Here is a 19813-nt window from a genome sequence, read left to right as displayed (position 1 = left end):
GTGGGTTGAAATACCAGTCTTAGCACTTCCATTACTCATCCCATCTAGTGTATTTGATTACCATTACCATAAATCCAGTTAACGTCACCTTGTCTGTAAAGGGAGGCTAAATTATTTAAAGTTCATTAACAGAATCTGCATTATACAACTAAAGATATTGCTAACCTGTAGGAGTTGCCTGCACTGTTTTTATTTGTGTATAAAATATTTACATTCTACAGCAGACATATTGATTTGAAAATGTAAGGCATAAATCTACACAAATTGGCTGCATTTTGGGTAGAAGTGCTGAAAGTATATTATACTTGAAGAGTATCTCAACTTTTTCATTTCATCTCCATTCTACATTTTATAGTCCCATTTTTACTACTATTGAGTACAGCTAAATCTAGATGAAAGAAGAAAAAAGATAATGTGGCTTTGTTTGAAATAAGAACTATTGCTGATTCACTGATGTAATAAACTTTTTTAAATTGATCATTTTGAATACTTCCTTTTGTGAAAACATGTGGTATGCTGCTTTGAAGATGGAAAAAAAATAAAGGAGCTGTGCAACCACAACAGTTGAAAGGAAGGAAAAGAGAAAAAGAAAAAAAAAAGGAAACAGAACTTGGATTGAAGCTACAGGAACCCTAGGAGCTCTGTCAGTGGAACTGTGCTAGCATGTGATACTGGCAGAGTATTCCTGGGTCCTGGTGTGGATGTAACTCATACCAGCAAAACTGTGAGCATGTTTCTGCAGAAAGGAGGGATTTGGGGGTTTTCCCCCCTCCAGTATAACGGCATTTACAGCAGTCTGTACGTGCAGCGCGGTACCAATGAGGATCACTTTCTCCCCGAGTGTTGGCCAAAGTTTGTAGTGTAGATATGGCTTAAGCGTATAGCCGTGATGTAACTTATAAAAACATAAATTATAATTCTATAAATTAAGACCTTGTATGTCCTTGAACAGAAAGCCTTTGGTATATGTAACAATAATTAAATGTAAAAAAAAAAAATCTGAATGTGCAGCAGTACTAATTATTTTGCAACAGGAAAATAATTGTTTCTGCAAGTTACAAGAAGTAAAGCACACTCAATGGAGGAATGGGTACACCAATCAGTTGACTAAGTTGCCATCAACTACCGACTTGAAACCATTCCAGATACCTTGGTCATCTTTGCAGACAATCGGGAACTGATGCATAAACTTGATGGCACCAGTTTCCTGAGACACTTATTATGGTACTAAATTGTCTTCTTGAATAACAAGCTATTGATGATGATGTAATAGTGTTGTAAGAAAAATGGCTGCTTTAAGGAGGTTTATCCATGGGGATATTTGCTGATTATGAATTTTATGCCCCTCTGCAGATGTTTTTTTTCAGTGGCATAAAAGCCCAGCGAAAATTGCTCAGTGAAAAACCTCTGTTTGAGACTACTTCTGGCACTGGTCCATATGTTAAAAACTATGTTAATTATGAGAAATGTGTTTTTATAAGTGTTTATTACTGAATATTACCTAAGAACAAAAAAAAGATTGTTTCAATGTCCCAAGTATTTGATTCTGTATTACTCTGGCTTTTTGGTTCTTAATGCAGACTGTTTAAATGATGATGTTAAAGCAGATGAAATGTACTCCAGACAAGACTGTTTTCTTCCTGAACTGATACTTAAAGGCTCTTACTTATTCTGCTGTTTTTGTATACCCTATAGAGGATTTGGTAAAGAAAAATATACCAACAAAACTGGAGTTACTACTGAAGATTTTATATTGTGAACCTGTTTCTTTCCTTGTGTTTATTTTAACACACTATAAACCTGACAAAATCCTTCTTTTCCTCTGAAGAAGTGCTAGAAAGGAGTCCAGTCTTAATATAAAATGGAAATTTATGCTAACAAACCCAAAACCTGTTGTGTTTATATATAACTTTTAAAAATACATTTCCTTTCACTAGCTTTACTTCCCAAAAAAGTCTCAACTTCCAACATAAATTGGATTTGTCTATATCTCTCCTCAGTTACACACACCTAAAAAAATCCACATATTTCTGAGTTATAAGAGATATGACAGACTAACTGGTGGATGAAAAAAAGGTACTTGAGACTGTTCCTGTCATCTGTTAACACTGTGGAACTGATGACAGGCAAAGGAAACAAGAAAACTTTGCAGCTTGTGTCACAAAGACAGGTGCCTCTGAGAAAGTAGTCTTTGAATAAGTTAATAACTTGCACTGTAAGTATCCATCTATCTGACAGTTAATTAGAGTTTAGCTAGAGGCTTAGACGAGGATTGCAAAGGAACGCAATCTAAAGAAAACTAGTGCTTGAATTCCAGATCTAGCCAGGAGATTCTTTTTGGAGATCTCTTTGTAAGGGATGTCTTACTCCGGGTTTAATTTCTGCATATTCTTTTTGCTACTTTTGTTACGAGAAATACACTTCTAGAGACCTGGGATTTTTACATCTGCCATCAAATAATCTGGAGGAAAGCAAGCCTGGTATTGGAGCTTTTGGGATGCACACTAAGGGAATAATCTTAAACCTCAGAGACCTGTTTACAGCAGAAACGATTGCTTCTTGTACATCCCTTTTGCTAGGAGAAAGTATAAAATTAGGGATATATAGAAACATCCTCTTAACTAATGAGGTAGAATGGCTTGCAATTATGTAATTTTAAATCTCAGTATTTAAATAAGTGTGAGAAATGGCTTAAGGAAAAATACATACTTTTGTCATCAGACAAGGTTAAATTGAGGGCTAGAGCAGAATATATTTAGTGTACAGCAATAAAATTGATGAAGGTAACAAACATAATTTCCCATGTAAGAGTAACTATTACTTGTGAACTTGCTAAATTAAAAGCACACTCTTTATATTCATTGCATGCTGTATTAAGCTGAAATATTACCCAGAGATTAATTTATTTTTACAAGACAGCTCTATTAGCTATGTCAAACACCTTTCAAGATAAAATGATCATACTAAGTCAGTTAAATCACATCTCGTAAAATTTAGTCATCGGACTTAAAATGTTGCAGAAAAATGTACTTCAGTGAGACTGATATGTGAAAAATTTGAATTTGAGTCTAATAATAGTCTCTCTAGTTTTATCCTATTAATGCTATGCTGACCCAGTATAGTCAGGCTTCAAACATACCTTAGTCATATCTTATAAGACTAGCCTGGCTTATTTTCAGAGATGTCTCAGTCATCTGACTTTTTTGTTTTAACATGACATGCTAATATGTTGATGTTTTATTAAAACATGGCTGCTCTAAAATACGCAAAGCCGATGCAGAGATAGGAGCAAGGCTAATGCAATTATCAGACTATAAAACACCACAGCTAGTATCATATGCATAAATTCTAGCACTGCTGAAAAGATTTTAATGAGTCTGCCCTATTTGGCTACTCTGCATGTTCCTAGCCTTTCAGAAATTTCTCTAATCAATACTTCATACAACTACATGGCAACAAAGGATAGCTTCTCTTTTTCTCAACCAGTTTCATTTATTTTGTTCATTTGTACAAATCACACAATAGAAAATGAAAACTTCCATTTTCTAGGATTTTTTTTCACTCTTTAATATCAGTATATGATCACACAGTTCTTTCCTAAGTCTGGGGAAGTCTTGAAGACATCAACTATTCCACTGTTGTTCCATGAACACTACCAGCAGACTGAAAACGTAAATTATCACATAAAGCAGCTTTCCAAGAGGCTGGGGTATTTTAATTCCTTTCTCTTCGTACTGGCACACAGACAGATCACAAATTTTGTTGGAAGATATCTGATGAGAAGGAATAAAGCCATAACTAAAAAGGCAAAGAGCAGGAAAAAATCTAGAGGAGGAGAATAGTGAATGACTGAGAGTCCTGATTTCATGTGTATTTAACCCCTGGTTATGTATATCTGATTATCCGGGTAGCAGCTTACCTGTGTGATGAATGCAGACAGCCCAAAGCTGCCAGGGTGCATGCAGCACTGTGAGAATGAGGCCAAAATAGTGCCAGGCTAGATTTGATCTCAAAACAATGCACTTACCCAGTGTGGAACGGGATGGAATAAGCATCCCACAATTAAGCTACTTCCATGTAGTCAGTCAATGCATTTCCAAACTGAAATGGAGATGCAGCAATTCTGCCTTTGCTATTCACACCAATGGTTTGGCATGTAATAATCAGTGGCAGCCTCAACTGTAGTGACCTGGAAATAGTGGAGTTCAAGATGCTGAGAGGTGTCTGAGGAAGACGCATAGCAGAGTACAGCCCCTGGACTTCAGAAGACTCTGGTTTATTCAGAGAACCGCTAGCTCTGAAGGGCAAAGGAGCTCAGGAAAGAAAGCTGGCAGCGGGTCTTTAGGACAATCTCCTCCAACCATAAAAACAGTCACTCCTGACACTCAGGAAAGCACGTACATCTATCAGGAGACTGGCTTGGCTAAACATGTAACTTATGACACTCCAGTGCAAAAAGACAGTAATTCAGGAGGTAAAATTAGGGACAGGCTGCAAAGAAGGAATCTATAAACATTGCTCAGGCATGTAAGGATTTTCTTAGGAGAATAAAAGCTCACCTGCAATTGAAACAGGCCAGGATGTCAAGGGCAACAAGAATAGCTTCTACAGCAGCAGAAAAAGGCCAAACAAGGACATGTGGGATGGTTGCTGAGCAGGGCAAGTGATTTTGGGTCCAGTTGGGCTGCATTCAAGGATCCTGAGAGCTGGCTGAAGTCGGAGCAATACTCTGTCACCTTTGAAAGGAAAATGAGGGAGGGTCCCAATGACTGGAGAAAAGCAAATGTTCCCCCACCTCCAGAGAACACCAAGAGGAGGATCTGAGAGCCACAAACTGGTCATGCTCACTTTGTCCCTGGGAAAATCGTGGAATAAGTCCTCTTGGAATACATTTTTGGGCATGTGAAGGAGGTGCTTGGGAACAATCGGCATGGATGGACCAACTGCACATCATCCTGACCAACCTGATTACTTTCTATGACAAAATTACTAGATTTGCAAATGAGAGGAAAGGAGTGGATGGCATTCACCTCAGCTCAGCTTTCAACAGCCTCCCACAATCTTCTTGTATCCTAAATGTCATGGTTTGGGTGGGTGGCCAACTAGATGGCTAACAACTGGTTGGACAATGGGGCTCTGAGGGCAGAGATAATGGCTTGTACTCTACCTGAAGGCCAATAACAAATGGAGATTTTTTACTGGGATTTATCTTTGGGCATGCTCTATTTAATATATTGATCAGTGACCTGAAGCACGGACACATCAAGTTTGCAGATGACATCAAACTTGGGGATCAATCAATACCGCTGGGGGCAGGGCTCATGTAGAGAGGCACCTAGACAGGCTGGAGGGATTGGGCAACACAAACCTTTTCACATTCAACAAAGGCAAATGCAAATTTGCATTTGGGAACGAGTTGGGGCATGGCTGGCTCGGCAGCAGCTCTGCTGGAAAAGACCTGGGGCACAACAAGCTAGACACGAGCAATCTAAACATGTTCCCTGGAGGCAAAGGTGGCCAGCAGCATCTCGGGCTAGACCAATACAGCACCATCAGTAGATCTAGGCGAGTACGACAAAGCCCATCTTTTCACCGTGAGGCCCGGCAGGCACAGGAACGGGGTGCCGGCACAGGGAGCGCGGCCTCCCTCCCTGGAGGCTGTGAAGCCCCGGCTGCACGCACCCCTGAACCGCCTGCCCTTAACGGCTGGCGCCACCGCCCTGGCAGGCTGGAGGGAGGTAGGGACCGTACACCTCCCTCCGCAGCCCAGCCGGCCTCAACCGCGGCTTCATGCGGGGGGCGGTGCGGCCTCCTCGGCCCGCCCCGGAGGTTCCCCGCCGTGCCCGGAAGGCGGCCTGTGCGCAGGCGCGGCGGCCGCACGTGGCCCAGTAGGAGCCATGGCGGGGGGCCCGGAGCAGCTGGAGCGCGCCCAGGTGCGGCGGGACGGGACGGGACGAGACGGGACGGGACGGGACGGGACGGGACGGGACCGGCCCGGCCCGGCCCGGCCCGGCCCGGCCCGGCCCCGCCCCGGCTTTAACTGCGGCCTCTATGGTGCCGTTGCAGGTGAAGAAGGCGGCGGAGGCCCTGCTGGCTTTTGCCAGAAGCAAGACCAAGCGAGGCGCGCTGCTCCTCAACGACAGCGAGAACGTCCAGCTGCTGGTGACGGTCTGGAAGGTCCCGCGGGTGGCGCAGGTCATCAAAATGTAAGAAATTCGCTCTCGGCCGCGTAGTTACCGTGGGGGCTCCTGTCCTTCGGCTAACAAGAGCACTTCGCGGATTCTGAGCTGAAGGGGGTTGCGGCCGCCGCTCTGTCCCGGCAGTTGCTATGCCGTGACCGGGAGTCATCGAGCCGGCCGCCGCCCTGCCCCGCTGCGGGGCGGTATGGCGTATATAAGTGTAGTTATGCTGTATTGATAAAGTTTACGTCTATTTATCTGTGCCGCAGTACTGCAGAGACTTGTCTGTTGGCTGGATGCAGCCGTGGTGTAAAGAGGGGGGAACGAATGGTCCTCCTGCTTCCAGGACCCACGAGGTAGCGGCTCCTGGCAGGACAGATGGCTGCAGCGCTGTATCCCACTGGAGCCATGGTATATCATTGTTTAACTTTTACAGCTCTTTGTGCTTTAAAAAGTAGAGGCTCCACTGAGGACGTTTAGTAGTTAACAAAGACCAGACTCCAGTTACATGGCTCCTCTGTAGTACTCTTTAAAGGGTAGTGATCTCTGCAGGCAGTGTAGACCGAGTTCTGGAAGAAATGTCTTTCTTCTCCTGACATTCCCTGTCCATCTTGTATTCTCGTTGTAGACCACTGCCCCATGGCATTCGACCAGAAACAGCTGAGGTTTGCCTCTTCACAAGGGATGAACCGAATTTATCAGCAGAACAGACTGAAAATCTGTACAAGAAACTTTTAATCCAGAAGGGGATCAAAAGTGTTAGTCAGGTAAGGGAGATACATGATGGTATAGTACAGTACTGCCATTTCTTTCCTCTTGTACAAACGAAAAGGGAAGGTCATTGTTTTCTGCTGTTTAATATTCTAATCTTGGTTCTGAGTTAATGATCTCTAGTAAGATTTTTCTGACTATTCAAACTGTACTTTTTCTAAACTTCAAGATTTACTCAATAATTTCTTCAATTTGAAACAGGATTTTTAGCAATCAGATGTAATTGCTAGGAAAATGCTCAATATTTAGTTTGAGTAAGCAACTGGAAAAACTCAAAATGTAAAAGAATATTTGGGTTGCTTGCAGCTGGATTGTTTATGCTACTAGTAATAAAACTAGAAAATAATTTTATTGTTGTATTTAACCTTGATTTAGATGTTACTTGGACTCAGGTTCTGTTTGGTGATTTGCAGTTACTATGCGTGAGATCCATATTGTTTGTTTCTTAAAACAAAAAGTACTGTATCCTTTTTCTATGGATTATCTTCAGCATTCTAAGGTAATGCACCATGATAGACTGTCAGTTATGCAGTTAATTCTGTGCAGTTCTCAGGAGTGCTCTAGGTTGTGTTTTCAACGACGGGGACTAAACTGTTATTTGCATTGCAGATCATCTCATACAAAACTCTCAAAAAAGAGTATAAACTATTTGAAGCAAAGCGTCGCCTCCTGAACAGATTTGATCTCTTTCTGTCTGATGACCGAATTAGAAGGCTCTTGCCCTCACACCTAGGAAAACACTTTTATGAAAGGAAAAAGTAGGTCTTTAAATTCTGTATATCCATTTTGCATTATCTTTTTAAAAGTTCTTCTTTGTAAAGTTTTGGTTGGTCAGGGGTTTTCGGCGAGGCGGTGGTGGTGGTTTTTAGTTTGGCTTGCTTGTTTTGGGGGGTTTTGTAATTTTTTTTCAAATTTCCCTCCTTTCTTTTTTAGGGCACCTTTATCTGTAAACCTAAAAGCCAGAAATCTTGCTAAGGAACTACAAAAACACATCCAGGGGACGACACTCCCAGTTACCAACAAAGGGTGCTGTTAGTAAGTATGAGCAGATTAATACTTCACTTGAAAGACGGTTGTACCTTAACTGTAGGAATTTTAAATGAGTTATTTTTATTCCATTAATATGTGAATAAAAGAAGTTAAAGGTCACCATTCCAGATACAGTCCGTTTTGAACCTTAACCTGTATAAAGAAATCAGTAGTTCTACTTAAGAAATTTTACTGTAAAGTTCGACTTTTTGTCTCTTTTTCCTTATACCTAAGGAATTTCTAGGCAACTGTCACTGTCAAACAGCACGTACAATCTTAGAAAAATATTTCTATTAAATTAGATAAAAAACTGCTTCCAAAATATTCTGTTCTTGTAGAAGTGTTTTCATTTATTGTGCACATAAAACAATATAACTTGGTAATATGCTTAGTAATACAAGGCAGAAGTTGCATATCCAAATACAGAAAGGTTAATATAGGTAAATCTATTCTGGCTGTTACCACAAAAGATTTCTGCAATAGCTAGACGTCCTTTATGAAAATTAAGATAATTGCAGATAGGTGGCCTTTTTTCATTTCTGGGTATGCCTGAGAACATGTAACTTGACACATGTTTATTAGCCCACGTATAAATATTACTCTCTTCTTCTTTCAGTACAGCACGTATAGGTCACACTGGAATGAAAGCTGATGAGATAGTAGATAATATCATTGCAGCAGCTGAGGTGATTGCTAAGAAGTTACCAAAGGTACTGTTGATTGACTGCAGTAAAGCCAAATCAGTTCATAATTCAGCTTTGTCATTTTTACATAACGTACTGTTTTTGTTGTTGCAGAATTGGAAAAATGTAAAAATTCTTCACCTCAAAACACTTAAATCCGTTGCACTTCCAATTTTTACTGCAAATATCTCCAACTTGGATGAGCTTGACAGCCAGCCATCTCTCAAAAAAAAGGAAGTAAAGGTAAAAAAAAAAAAAAAAATTCTTCAAAATTGCCATAAAACCAAATTGGAATGACTAGTTGCTTGGCTTCCTTTTATGCATTATAGTATCTGATGTGTTAGGTTTAAATGGTTTAGCAGTTGATCCCAGGTATTTATGGCTACAAATGGGTTAGGTGCTCCTGACTCTGAGCTTTTCAAATACTCAGTAATACTAACAAAATCATGGAAACTCCCTGATAGGTTGTAAAGCAAACTGGAAATAAGTAAGTTAAGCATTTCTAGTCCTAAACCGTAGGGAACTGAGATTTTTTCTTAAAACTTTTACTTCTGTTGTTTAATTACATTTGCCTTCTGAAAATACACTCATTAACATATACAGATACAGACTGTGCATTCATTATTTATTTGCCAGTCAGTGGCATATGAATAATTCACAAGCTCGTATACTTGTACATATGAGGAGAGGCTCGCCTATTTTTTTTTTAAATAGAAAAATATTAGCTGTTCCTTCATACTGACTTCTGCTTATGTTCTTTTGTCTAAAATAAATTTGGAGCATATATATTCAGTTTAAAGACTGCAATCTTGACATTATTATTGTTTTACTTATGAGCTGTTTATAATAATTTCTGGAAGTAATGCATTTTTTCATATTTTATGTATGGTTGACCAGTCCAGGTCTATTAAACAACAGTATTTAAATTAATGTTGCTAGACTGTCTTGTTTTTCAGCATATTGAAACAATTATCATACATTTAGAACTATTGTGGGGATTTGTCTGAGATGTACTTCCAATTAATTCTAGAAGGAAAAGAAAAAGAAACCGAAGAAGTCAGCTAAAAAACTGAATTCAAGTCAAGACACTTCGACACCTGAAGCTAGTGCTGCTGCTGCTACCAAGGAGTTTGCAATAAAAGAAAAAGAAGTAGTCCAAGAACCAGGTGATCATGATGACGATGAAGAAATTCCACAACTGGTGCCTATGCAAACAACCATCTTAGCTGAGCTGGAGGTAATTGTTGGATAATATTGATAACTCACATTTCTGTTAAAATTAAAAAATTTTGAACTGTTTAAATCGTTCATTGCTCCTTAGGGAACAGTGTGTGTTAACACACTTAAAAGAAAATCCAATTCACTTTACTATATCATGAAGGCAAAAGCCGAGTGTATGTGGGGGGTGCCTTGGGGAGATGGTTTGTTTTGGGGTTTTTCGGTTTTGAGGTTTTTTTTATTTCTTAGTTAACCCCTCTTACAGACAAAGGAAGCCAGTCGTTATTGTCCTTTTATGTATTTTTCTGAATAGCAGCAATTTTGCTTAGGTCATATAACACGCCTGAAGTCAGAAGAAAGGGTAAGTGATTGAGAAACAGCTTAATACTTAGTCAAGTGAATCATAAAATTCTTGTAAATCACTAAATTTCTTGTAAAATTAAATTTTAATGTATCATTTTCTGTCTGGAGTGCAAAACTTGAGGAAAAACAAGAAACATTCTCTAGGACAGTAATATGCAACATTAACAATCACATAATGTGAGAGCTAGCAGCTTACATGAAATACTGTATGGACTTATTGTTACCAGGATTGGAGATGACGTGAATCATGTCATTAACCTGTCTTCAAAACAACCGGACTGATAACACTTATGTTTAACAAATACCTAGGAAATATATTTGGATGAATAAAACATTAACACTTATAAATTCAACTCAGTTATACTGCATTCATGATTGCAGCATATCCTTATACTCTTAACTTCTGCCCAAACTAAAGCTCTGATTATGTGCAGGCCCATCAGAAAAACTCATACAGGTTGCTTCAAGCTGCTCTCTGCAACAGGTCTGGATTAGCTCACATGATCTGATTGCCAGAGCCCTGTTTCCAGAGACCTGCAATAGATACGGCTAGAGTTGGGTTGTATGAATTGTTCTGATGACAGCAGCTTTCTTTCATGAGGGACATCTGGGAATATGTGATGAATTCTAGGGAATACCAGGCATAGTGCACAGATGAGAGTGCAGTCAGTTTCTGTGTCCATAGCTGGACTTCAAATAGAGCTGATCTCTATCAATCTATTAAGCCTGGAAATGTGGCAAGAGGAGGACTGTGGTTTAAAGCTCTGCCAGCAGAGGTCAGTGACTTCACTGGCCAAGAGGATCCTTCCATTTGTTAAATCTATTTACTTTGTTACCATTTTGTTATTTTTTCATGATTTAGTTCTGTATTTAATCTGCTTCCAGACTGAAATGTGAACAGATTATTTGGGCTAGGGCACAGTTCAATCGATAGAAAGCATTTGTCATTTATAATGGTTTTCACTGATTCTTTTTCTTGAAAAACAGTAGAGATGTTTCTTAGGTGGAAGGGTAATTTTTTTTGTGTGTCTTAAATACAGAAAATGGAACCACGTCCAGAAAAAGATGACAACCTGGGCAAGAAAACTAAAACACCCCTTGGTAAGAGAAAGAAACAACCTCTAGCTCTGGAGACTCCGAAACCAACACCTAAAGTTACAGACAAGCATGCAGACTTGCAGACATCACCAAAACAGAAAAAAACCAAGCAGTTCAGCATGCCAAAGGAAGCAATAAAAGAAAAAGAGATGAAAAAGACTCCCAAAAAGCCTGAAGCAAAGTCTTTTGCAACACCTAAAGCTGGCAAATCAATACAGTCAGCCAAGAAGTCTTCAAAAACACCAAAGCAAGCACCCAAAGAAGTGCGTAGGCCACAGTCAGCATGAATGTTGTCTGTTGTAACACATTTTATATATTCATTCAGTGGTGTCTTTTTAGTAAACAAATAGATTGATGAAGTAAAATACCTTCTTAAGAAAATATGATTCCAAGAGTTTTTTCACTGAGACCTGTAATGATTCATTTGTGTTTCCTTCTAACTGATGAGCAAATAAACTCACGATCTTAATTGGCTCTATTTCTTATCTTTTATCTTTTCCTGACCCAAACGAAAAGCACTCAAATTCTTTGAAGTGTCAAAGGGCAGGGAGGGAACAATTCCAGAAAAGAAGCTGAGAAATAATGCATCTTCCTGAAGTGTACCTTAGTACTGGAACAGACAAGAACTGAACCAGAAGCACGCGTACCAAGAGCAGCAATCTATTTAACATGTGATTTAAAATGTGAAATAGCTGCTACCATTTTTTCTTAAGTTGTTCAATGTAGTGAAACCACGTTGACATCTATCAATCTTATTCCAGATATTTAAGTTAGCCTGATAACAAGCCAAACTTAATGTATTTTTTAGCTATTTTTACTTGGGGTATTTGTGTGTTTAAAAAAAAAAAAAGATCACGGATAACTGTACTTTTATCGTTGTATGCTTTGACCATTTATACTTCATGATGTCAAGCAAAATCTCCTTACCTTCACTTTTGGGCTTTATTTCTGCTACCAGAATAATTGAGGGTATCCCTGCATGCTGGTTGCAATGTTGTCGTTTCTTCCACCTGAGAAACACCAAAGCCTGTCTGAATTTCAGGTGTGCCAGCTACTTGAACCAGTCCCATAACGCATGAAAAATATATACTGCAGAACTGAAAGTTTATATATTTGAAATCTTACAGAGTAACTGAATGGTTGCTGTCTGTATGATTCTTTCACATCCTTCTCCGAGTGAGAATAGGAGGCAGACTTGTAATGAAAAGTCCTAGTGGTAAAAATTTTTATTAGCAATATTTTACTCAAATCTGAAGAGGAAGAAGCTCAAAAAAGACAAGAAGATTAATCAAACAGTATGTAACCAGCTTAATTTGTAGAGTTCAAAGAAACATATCCCATCTCTTATTTAGGACATCCCATATCAATAGATGTGCTACCTAGAAAGTAATTGGATGCTAAATAAGAAGTGGTAAAAGGAACACTAAAGAATATGAAAAGATTCTGGTTGATCCATGGTGTCAACTTTCTGTAACCCATAACCTCTTCTTCTAGTCTACCATAAGCATTTTTTAATCAAGAAAATAATTAATCTTAGTCTAAAAAGCAAGTCTGACTTTATCCCTGTTATATTCATGCTAACAAAAGGATCTGATCTTGTCCAAAAGTAATCCCATCATTTTCTAGTCTGGGCTGCAAAATACTACTTCACTTCCATAATAGAGAGTAAGAGAATAGATACAGAACTCTTCTCCTTTCTGAAAGTGTGCTTTTGTATTTAATCATTCATGTTAAAATGTTTCTTAAGTTGTAGATGTGCAGAGAATTATGAAAGGAAGATCATAACTTCTATATGAGTAATAGTGAACCATATTAGCTTGTAGGTCCTGGAAAAACACATCCTTTGCATTGAAATATTAACAAGTACTGCCTTGAAATTCTGCAGACTATCTGGGATTATGACAGTTACATAATATATAACACTACTGCTATGATTTTTGTTCTTCCTATATGTACTTTTTTATTAAAATATATATATTTAGAATTCAGAAAATCAGTCGGTAATAATTTGACATAGCTATCGCAGATCTTCACTTGGGAGTCTTTCAGATCAGCCCTTAAATTCAGCATTACTGGGAAGAATATCAGTCAATAATAAAGCAAATATCTGAATACTATCAAACCAAAGTCTTGGCAGGACGGATGCAGAGAAGGTAACAGAAACTTGTTCAGAAACTCATTTTGTAGCTGATTACATCTTGGGCCCTAGGGGGGGTGTAAATTTGCTGCACGCAGTAAAACAGCCACGTGGCTAGAACTATGACTTAAATAGCTCTTTTTCCAAAGAATCTGAGTTAAGATTATTAATACCGATTTCTGTTTAAAATTCCCTCAGTATTTGTTATTCTATTGTAATTAGATTTGCCTTCTCCTTCTATCAATTTCAGATTAAGCAAAATGGTCATCATTATTTATCGTAGGGTTGTATATGATTATTAGAATTCCTACTGCCATCAGGATAAGCATGCAATCCTAAAATTAGCTTGACTTCTAAAAGCTATTTTGATTCTAGTGGAATAAGCACCCATAGACAAAGGTATATGAACCTCGCTCAAACTTGGATAATGGGTACATTATCGTCTTTCTCTTACACTTCTGAGAGGTATAAAAGTTAGAAGGTTATTTAACACCATAACATGAGGCAGAAGTAGAACCATAGGTGTCTTACTGAAGTTAGGTTTAAACTTTAAAACCCAAAAGATACTTGAAAATAATCAGGAAGAATAGCAGTATAGGCTTTTTGGTACCATAATTCTACTCAAGATAGAAGTGGTACTAGGTCTCAAAGTGAAAGATATTGTGTTGTTGAAATACTTAGAACAATCTTAGCTTCTTTCTTTTTAAGAGGATTTCAGATTGTCATTTCCTAAGGACGTCTTTTATTGAATAATGTAACACAGGCGATCACTAATGATGAAGTGGCTTTAACTCATTTTGATTCTCAGTGTTCAGCAGGAGCAATGAAATGTGAATCAAGTGCTATGACAGGAATTGAGTCTGTAATCTTATTGTAGTACACCAATAGCACTCATTGCCACCGGAGGAATAGTCTTCCTCAGTGGCATTATTCTCCGCACACTGTATTTCTACAAACGTGGAAGCTGTATATGCTCTTAGGCCTGTCAGACTTTCCATTGGCTTGATATATCTAGTTACTGTAATGGTGTGGCTTACCCATCATTAAAGAAACTGCTAGATATGAGGGCCTTGAGAGAGTATGTGCAAGAGAGCCTGCAGCTGAATATAGTTCTTATGCTTGAGGACTTGCAAGTGTTAAAAGATAGGTACCAGGTCATTAACTGACACAAGAGTGAACTGAAATATGTATCTTGCCTTTTATGCCAAGAACTGTCTTGTTGGATTTTTCATCTTGCACTCACAACTAGCTTCCTGCTTGTTAACCTGAAGTTGTATTCTAACTACTCTTTTTAAGCCAACCTCAAACATAGTTAAAGTAGTCTATATGACTTTGCAGATGCGCATTGCAACTGTCTTGCAAATCTCGGTTGCCTACTATAGCTGCTGCCGCCTCTTGCGGGCGTGGAGGTATGCAACACGTACATTCATCTCAAGATCAACTTTTTTGAAATACCTCCCTTCTAGGGTGTCTGAGCAAACTAAGGCAAAAAACACACACCTCCCTTCACAAGGTCACACTGCCTCAACTGGGTCTAGCTGTGTGTCCCTGGTGCTCACCTGCACAAGGAAATGGCAGCGACCACCCCTTGCAGGGGACGCCTCAGCTCCAAAATGCCGACAGCCACCACAGACCACTCTTTAGCACCCACTGTTCTCTCATGAACAGGAGAAGCACCGGCTCCACCAGCCGCCTCGACGAGGTGGGGGCAGGAGGAAGGTGCCTGTCAGGGGGCGCCGCTGGCCGGGAGAGGCCGGCGGTAGGAAGCGGGCCTGGGCGAACGGGGTGTCGACCGTGCCTGAGGCGACCTAAGATAAGCGGGGGGTAATGGTCGCCCTCATGGCGGCGGCCTTCCCGCCTTCCACCTCAGCGGCCGCTGGGGCGTGGCCCCGCGCGCAGGTGCGAGCGGCGTGGCGTGGCCCGGATGTCCCCCTCAGGTGCGGCCCCGCCCTCCGGCCGCGCCCCGCCTTCCCCTCAGGTGCGGGCGGCTCGAGGCGGCGACGGTGCCGCTGGTCCCCCCCCCGCGATGGCGGCCCCCGGCGGGCTGGGCCGCTGCGTGGCCGCCTTCTGGCTGGCGCTGGCCTTCGACGCGCTGGGCTTGGCGGTGCTGCTGGCCGGCGTGTTCGCCGACGTCTTCTTCTCCGACCTGCTCATCTACGCGGGCGGCATCGGCATCTTCCTCAGCCTCATCTGGTGGGTGTTCTGGTACGCCGGCAACCTGGAGGTGCCGCCGGAGGAGCTGCGCGACGACGTGGGGCTGGCGCTGCCCAAGGGTGGCGGGGACAGCCTGCTGCGGGGGCTGGTGCACGGCCTCAGCCTCCGCCTCTCCTCTGCCTTCGCTCCCGCATCGCGATCCCGCGCCGCTGCCGCCGAGCTGGAGCTGCAGCGCGCCCGGAGCCCGCGGGGCCGCCCCGCCGACTCCGGCAGGTGAGAGCCGGGGGGGGTGTGTGCACCGAGCCGGGTCTCCAGGGAAAGGGATCAGTGGAAGGGAAGCTGGGGACCGGGGGAGGAACCCTAAGTTTGCCTGGAACTTGAGAAAACTCTCTTAACTGAGAGTCAGTTAAAAACTTGTGTTAAACCACTTGCTCACAGCTGACACGTCAAAAAAAACAAACCAAAACAAAACACAAGTTTTGGGAATCTTTCTCCACTCAGGTGGTAACAGAAACCGAGTGAGAGAGATGGTGCAAATTTGATCAGGCAGGGAAGATACTTCCTGTTGCCGTCTAAGAACAGAAAAGGCCAGCTGGAGTAAAACATGCCTGAGCGTGATAGAGTTGGCGTGCGGAAAGCTTGCTGCACGCGTAGAAGTTGTGTGGTCCTGAACTGGTCCTCACAGTAACTAAATGCCATCAGAAGTTAAGTGTGGGGTAATGAAGTAGCCATTAACCACTACCCACATGAGGCCTTGTGAGGGGAAGCTCCCTCTTTAGCAACATGAAATGCTTCTTTCTTGGAGAACAACAACAAAAAAATTGAATTGCTGACTTGTATTTAACTTAGGGGCAGAATGGTAGCTAATAGTTTGAAACTCATAAACGCAACCAATAGTTAAACTGCTTGTCTTGAACCCCAGTCATCCAAAAAAGATGTGCTACGATCCAGTGTGCAAAGAAAGTGTCTTGGTCCAACTTTGAAACATCACTGAAGGTTATCAAGCCTTTCAAAGTATCCCTAGTGTGTTCATTAATATCCCATGTTTATTTAGGAAGAAAAGCATGCTTAATGCTTTGAAAATGGAAAGAAAAAAGTCAAGCTTTCACTTCACCATGCAAAAACCTTTTCTGAAGGAACTGTAAAAGCGGTTTACCTCTAAGTGTCTGAACTGCTCGAGAATTCTGAACATCTTGCAGTTCTGATTCACTGTGTACAAGGTCAGCTTTTTCTGCTGCTCCTTGAAACTAAACCTTGAAGCTACTGTTGGTTTACAGCAAAGTTCATGTGGAAATCGCCTTCTTTCATGAAAGCCGCCGAATTTTCTTCAGAGGAAGTTCTAACAGTAGGGAGATAGAATATAGATAACTATTGCTTAATAGAAAACTTGCAGGAGGCGGAAAGGGACAGCAGCAATACAACTTTAAAAGAGTTGCTACTATTATTTAGTTTATTATTAACTATATCTGTTAAAAAAAACAGGCTGTTGAAAATGACAGACATTTTAAGACATTTTTTTCTGAAATGGGTTTAGAATTGACAGATGGAGATCCATATTTGCTGGGAAGAAATTACATTTGTAAATGACTATGCCTAATCTTTCTCCTCTAAAGATTATGGCAATTATAGGTACTGAGTTCAGTAGATAATGTGCCATCTCTGTCGATGGTCCTACTTTCAATATGCATACATAGATGTGTATTTTGTTGTGATGGACTTATAGTAGTGGAAGTTATCCATTATTTTTAAAAATTTCAAGTCTTATTACTGATTTTAAACAGAAACTATCTATGGTTTATTATTTCCTATAGAGACAAATATATAGAGTGCTTCATTACAAGTTCTCCCAAGTAAACAGTAGCTTCTAATGTGGCAGTAAACGAACTTTGGTCCAATTGCATTAGTAATTGTAATTCAGAATGAACCAAAACAGAGGGAGTGTATACATTGTAATTGTTACACACTGTGATATAAACTGTATGATTTTAACTTTCAAGGTAGAATAAAGGATAACAAACGGTTGCACCTCCAAAGATAATTCAGGGTTCCCTTTTGAAGTAAGTTTGTCTGAAGTACTTTATATCTTCTCATAAACAACTGTCTGAATCAGATCCCCATCTGGAAATATTTATGAACTTAACCAAACGGGTTAAACATGTTTGGGCAGATATTGTCAAGACAGAGGAGGGAAAAAAACACCACCACCACAAAAAAAAAAAAGCCACACCAACAAAGAAACCCAACACTATACTGGCCATTAGAAAAGTGTCCTGAGCCATTAACTTCAGATTTCTCTTAATATTAAAAAAGAAAAAAAATGTGCAAGTGTTTGGAAAATTAACTGTTGTGTTAATAAGGAAGTTTGTTCTTCACAGAAACTATTTATGTATTTTTGTCATTTTGATAATTTTCTGGTTCTTGCCATTAATAACTTTTTGAAGCTATTAATGGAATACTGCATACTGTTCCAGTTTCCGATCTTAAAATTATAGTAGAAGTGAATAAGAAGGGTGAGAATTCTCAAGATATGTAATGAATTCTATTAAAGGAATAACAAATAAATTAGGATCCTTGAGCATGAAAAGAGATGCAGAGTCTAAAATATTCTAGAGGCTTATACAGCCGTAAGTGGTATGGAAAAGGTACGTATGGAATGGCTCTCACAAGACAAAGCAGGAACCAATGAGTTGTCATGTGCTATGTAGCTGAAGTGTGTGATTATTTGACATGGGACAGTGTGACAGATTAAAATTTACTGATTTGAAAAGCCAGAGGAAACAACAGAAGGGATGCAAAGATAATACATTTGGCTCAGGAAGACCCGAGGCAGTAAGTGTCAGCTGAGATAATATCCTGAGAAGATATTACTTGCATGCTGTATTCTTATGCCTTTATTGAGACATCCACCCTTGGTCACCATTGGAGATGGGCTGTTGGCTTGATGGGTCTTTTATTTGGGTCCCAATTGGCTGTTAAAACATGAGGGGAAAATACTTTTAAGACTGACTTCAAATGACAGTTTAGAGTTTTATATGACTATTTGTTCTAAAACTTTTTCGGAGTAACCTTTTCTTAATGTATTATCTTCAGGATCTGTTGAAGACACGACTATCGAAGTTACTGCCTTTAAAAGTGGGGGAAGTGCTACAAATTATGGAAAGAGAATTCCCTACTCAATGCAATAGGATTCTCTCATGGAATAATCTCTGCAACCATTGTGGACTCTGTATAAAATGGACACATAGAGCCATATCTCTGCCAAATGCACCTATTTCAGTATTGGACTGGGTAGGTTTTTTGTGGGCTTTTTCACCATTTCAAAACATAAACTAGATCTCTTAAGAAGTGAGAACTAAGAAAGAAACAAACTTGATTCACAGAAAAGTCACTGCAGCGTGTGATACAGATATTTTTAATTTTTATTTTTAATAACCTGGGAATGTTTGGATGAAAAGCTCTTGCACTGTTTTACCAAGGTCTGGAAGTTAAACTTACTGTGAATTTTTATGATGCCAGTGCAATACTTTTGTTTGTAAGGGTGCTTTTAAAATATCTATTGTAAACCATTGATGCAAGGTTGCAAATGTAGTAGAAGTTGTTTATAGTGTAAATACCCAATTTACAGTGACTCTTGTAAAGTTTCATCATTATTTTGGAATAACTTGGAATTTGAGATTTTATAAGTAGACAAATCAAAACAGTGATGTTGGCATAGCGGTACCTTCTTCATAGTTGCAACTGATGTAATATGATGACTCTAAGAAGAGGCATTTTTAGTCCAGTGATGTTGGGAATTTTCCTAATGCTGAAGCATTGGTGGAGGGCGGGGGCACCACCAAAAAAACCCCCTGTTGATTAACAAATACTCTGATGCTTTATAAAATATTAAAACATTTACATTTATATGTAACTGGGAAGTAGCATCTGGGAAACGATTTATATTAAAGTTAATGATACCTAAAATTCTTGTGTGGAGAAATTCCTCATGATTTCCTCTGGTTTTGAACTAACACTAAGAGTTTGAGCCCACCGTTAGCAAATATGGGTAGGTCTTAAAATTTTAATGTACAATTGTTTTTATGCCACACCTTATCGAATACTAGAGGTGGATTTAAGGAAAACGTTTACTAAGAATACTGTGGCTGTACTTCCTTGTGAACTCTTGAAATGACTTTCAATGT

At 40.0% G+C, this 19813-nt stretch overlaps 2 protein-coding genes across 3 annotated transcripts; both read left to right on the top strand.

The window, feature by feature from the left end:
* Nucleotides 1–5850: 5850 nt before the first annotated feature.
* RSL1D1 (ribosomal L1 domain containing 1) lies at nt 5851–11815 on the top strand. 2 transcript variants are annotated; one of them, XM_054212955.1, is made up of 9 exons: nt 5851–5933; nt 6067–6206; nt 6808–6946; nt 7560–7708; nt 7884–7985; nt 8596–8689; nt 8777–8905; nt 9696–9899; nt 11284–11815. In XM_054212955.1, exons 1-9 carry the CDS (start codon nt 5898–5900, stop codon nt 11626–11628), a joined length of 1338 nt encoding a protein of 445 aa, XP_054068930.1. In that variant the 5' UTR covers nt 5851–5897; the 3' UTR covers nt 11629–11815. The 2 variants fall into 2 exon arrangements, with proteins under 2 accessions (XP_054068930.1, XP_054068929.1); XM_054212954.1 differs by having other exon boundaries at nt 9693–9899.
* A 3689-nt stretch (nt 11816–15504) lies between these two features.
* LOC128914062 (transmembrane protein 238-like) lies at nt 15505–19492 on the top strand. The gene is made up of 2 exons (XM_054212606.1): nt 15505–15905; nt 18723–19492. Exons 1-2 carry the CDS (start codon nt 15505–15507, stop codon nt 18730–18732), a joined length of 411 nt encoding a protein of 136 aa, XP_054068581.1. The 3' UTR covers nt 18733–19492.
* The last annotated feature ends 321 nt before the right edge of the window (nt 19493–19813 follow it).

The sequence above is a fragment of the Rissa tridactyla genome, chromosome 8 (assembly GCF_028500815.1).
Source record: "Rissa tridactyla isolate bRisTri1 chromosome 8, bRisTri1.patW.cur.20221130, whole genome shotgun sequence".
Taxonomy (NCBI): Eukaryota; Metazoa; Chordata; class Aves; order Charadriiformes; family Laridae; genus Rissa; species Rissa tridactyla.
This window is presented reverse-complemented; position numbering and strand designations above follow the sequence as displayed.

What these genes read in the sequence shown, in the direction of transcription:
- RSL1D1 (XM_054212954.1), top strand. Translation starts at nt 5,898, where the DNA reads ATGGCGGGGGGCCCGGAGCAGCTGGAGCGCGCCCAG. An exon ending in AGCAGCTGGAGCGCGCCCAG is followed by an intron (nt 5,934 to 6,066) that starts GTGCGGCGGGAC and finishes GTGCCGTTGCAG; the next exon opens with GTGAAGAAGGCGGCGGAGGC. An exon ending in GGATCAAAAGTGTTAGTCAG is followed by an intron (nt 6,947 to 7,559) that starts GTAAGGGAGATA and finishes TTTGCATTGCAG; the next exon opens with ATCATCTCATACAAAACTCT.
- LOC128914062 (XM_054212606.1), top strand. Translation starts at nt 15,505, where the DNA reads ATGGCGGCCCCCGGCGGGCTGGGCCGCTGCGTGGCCGCCTTCTGGCTG.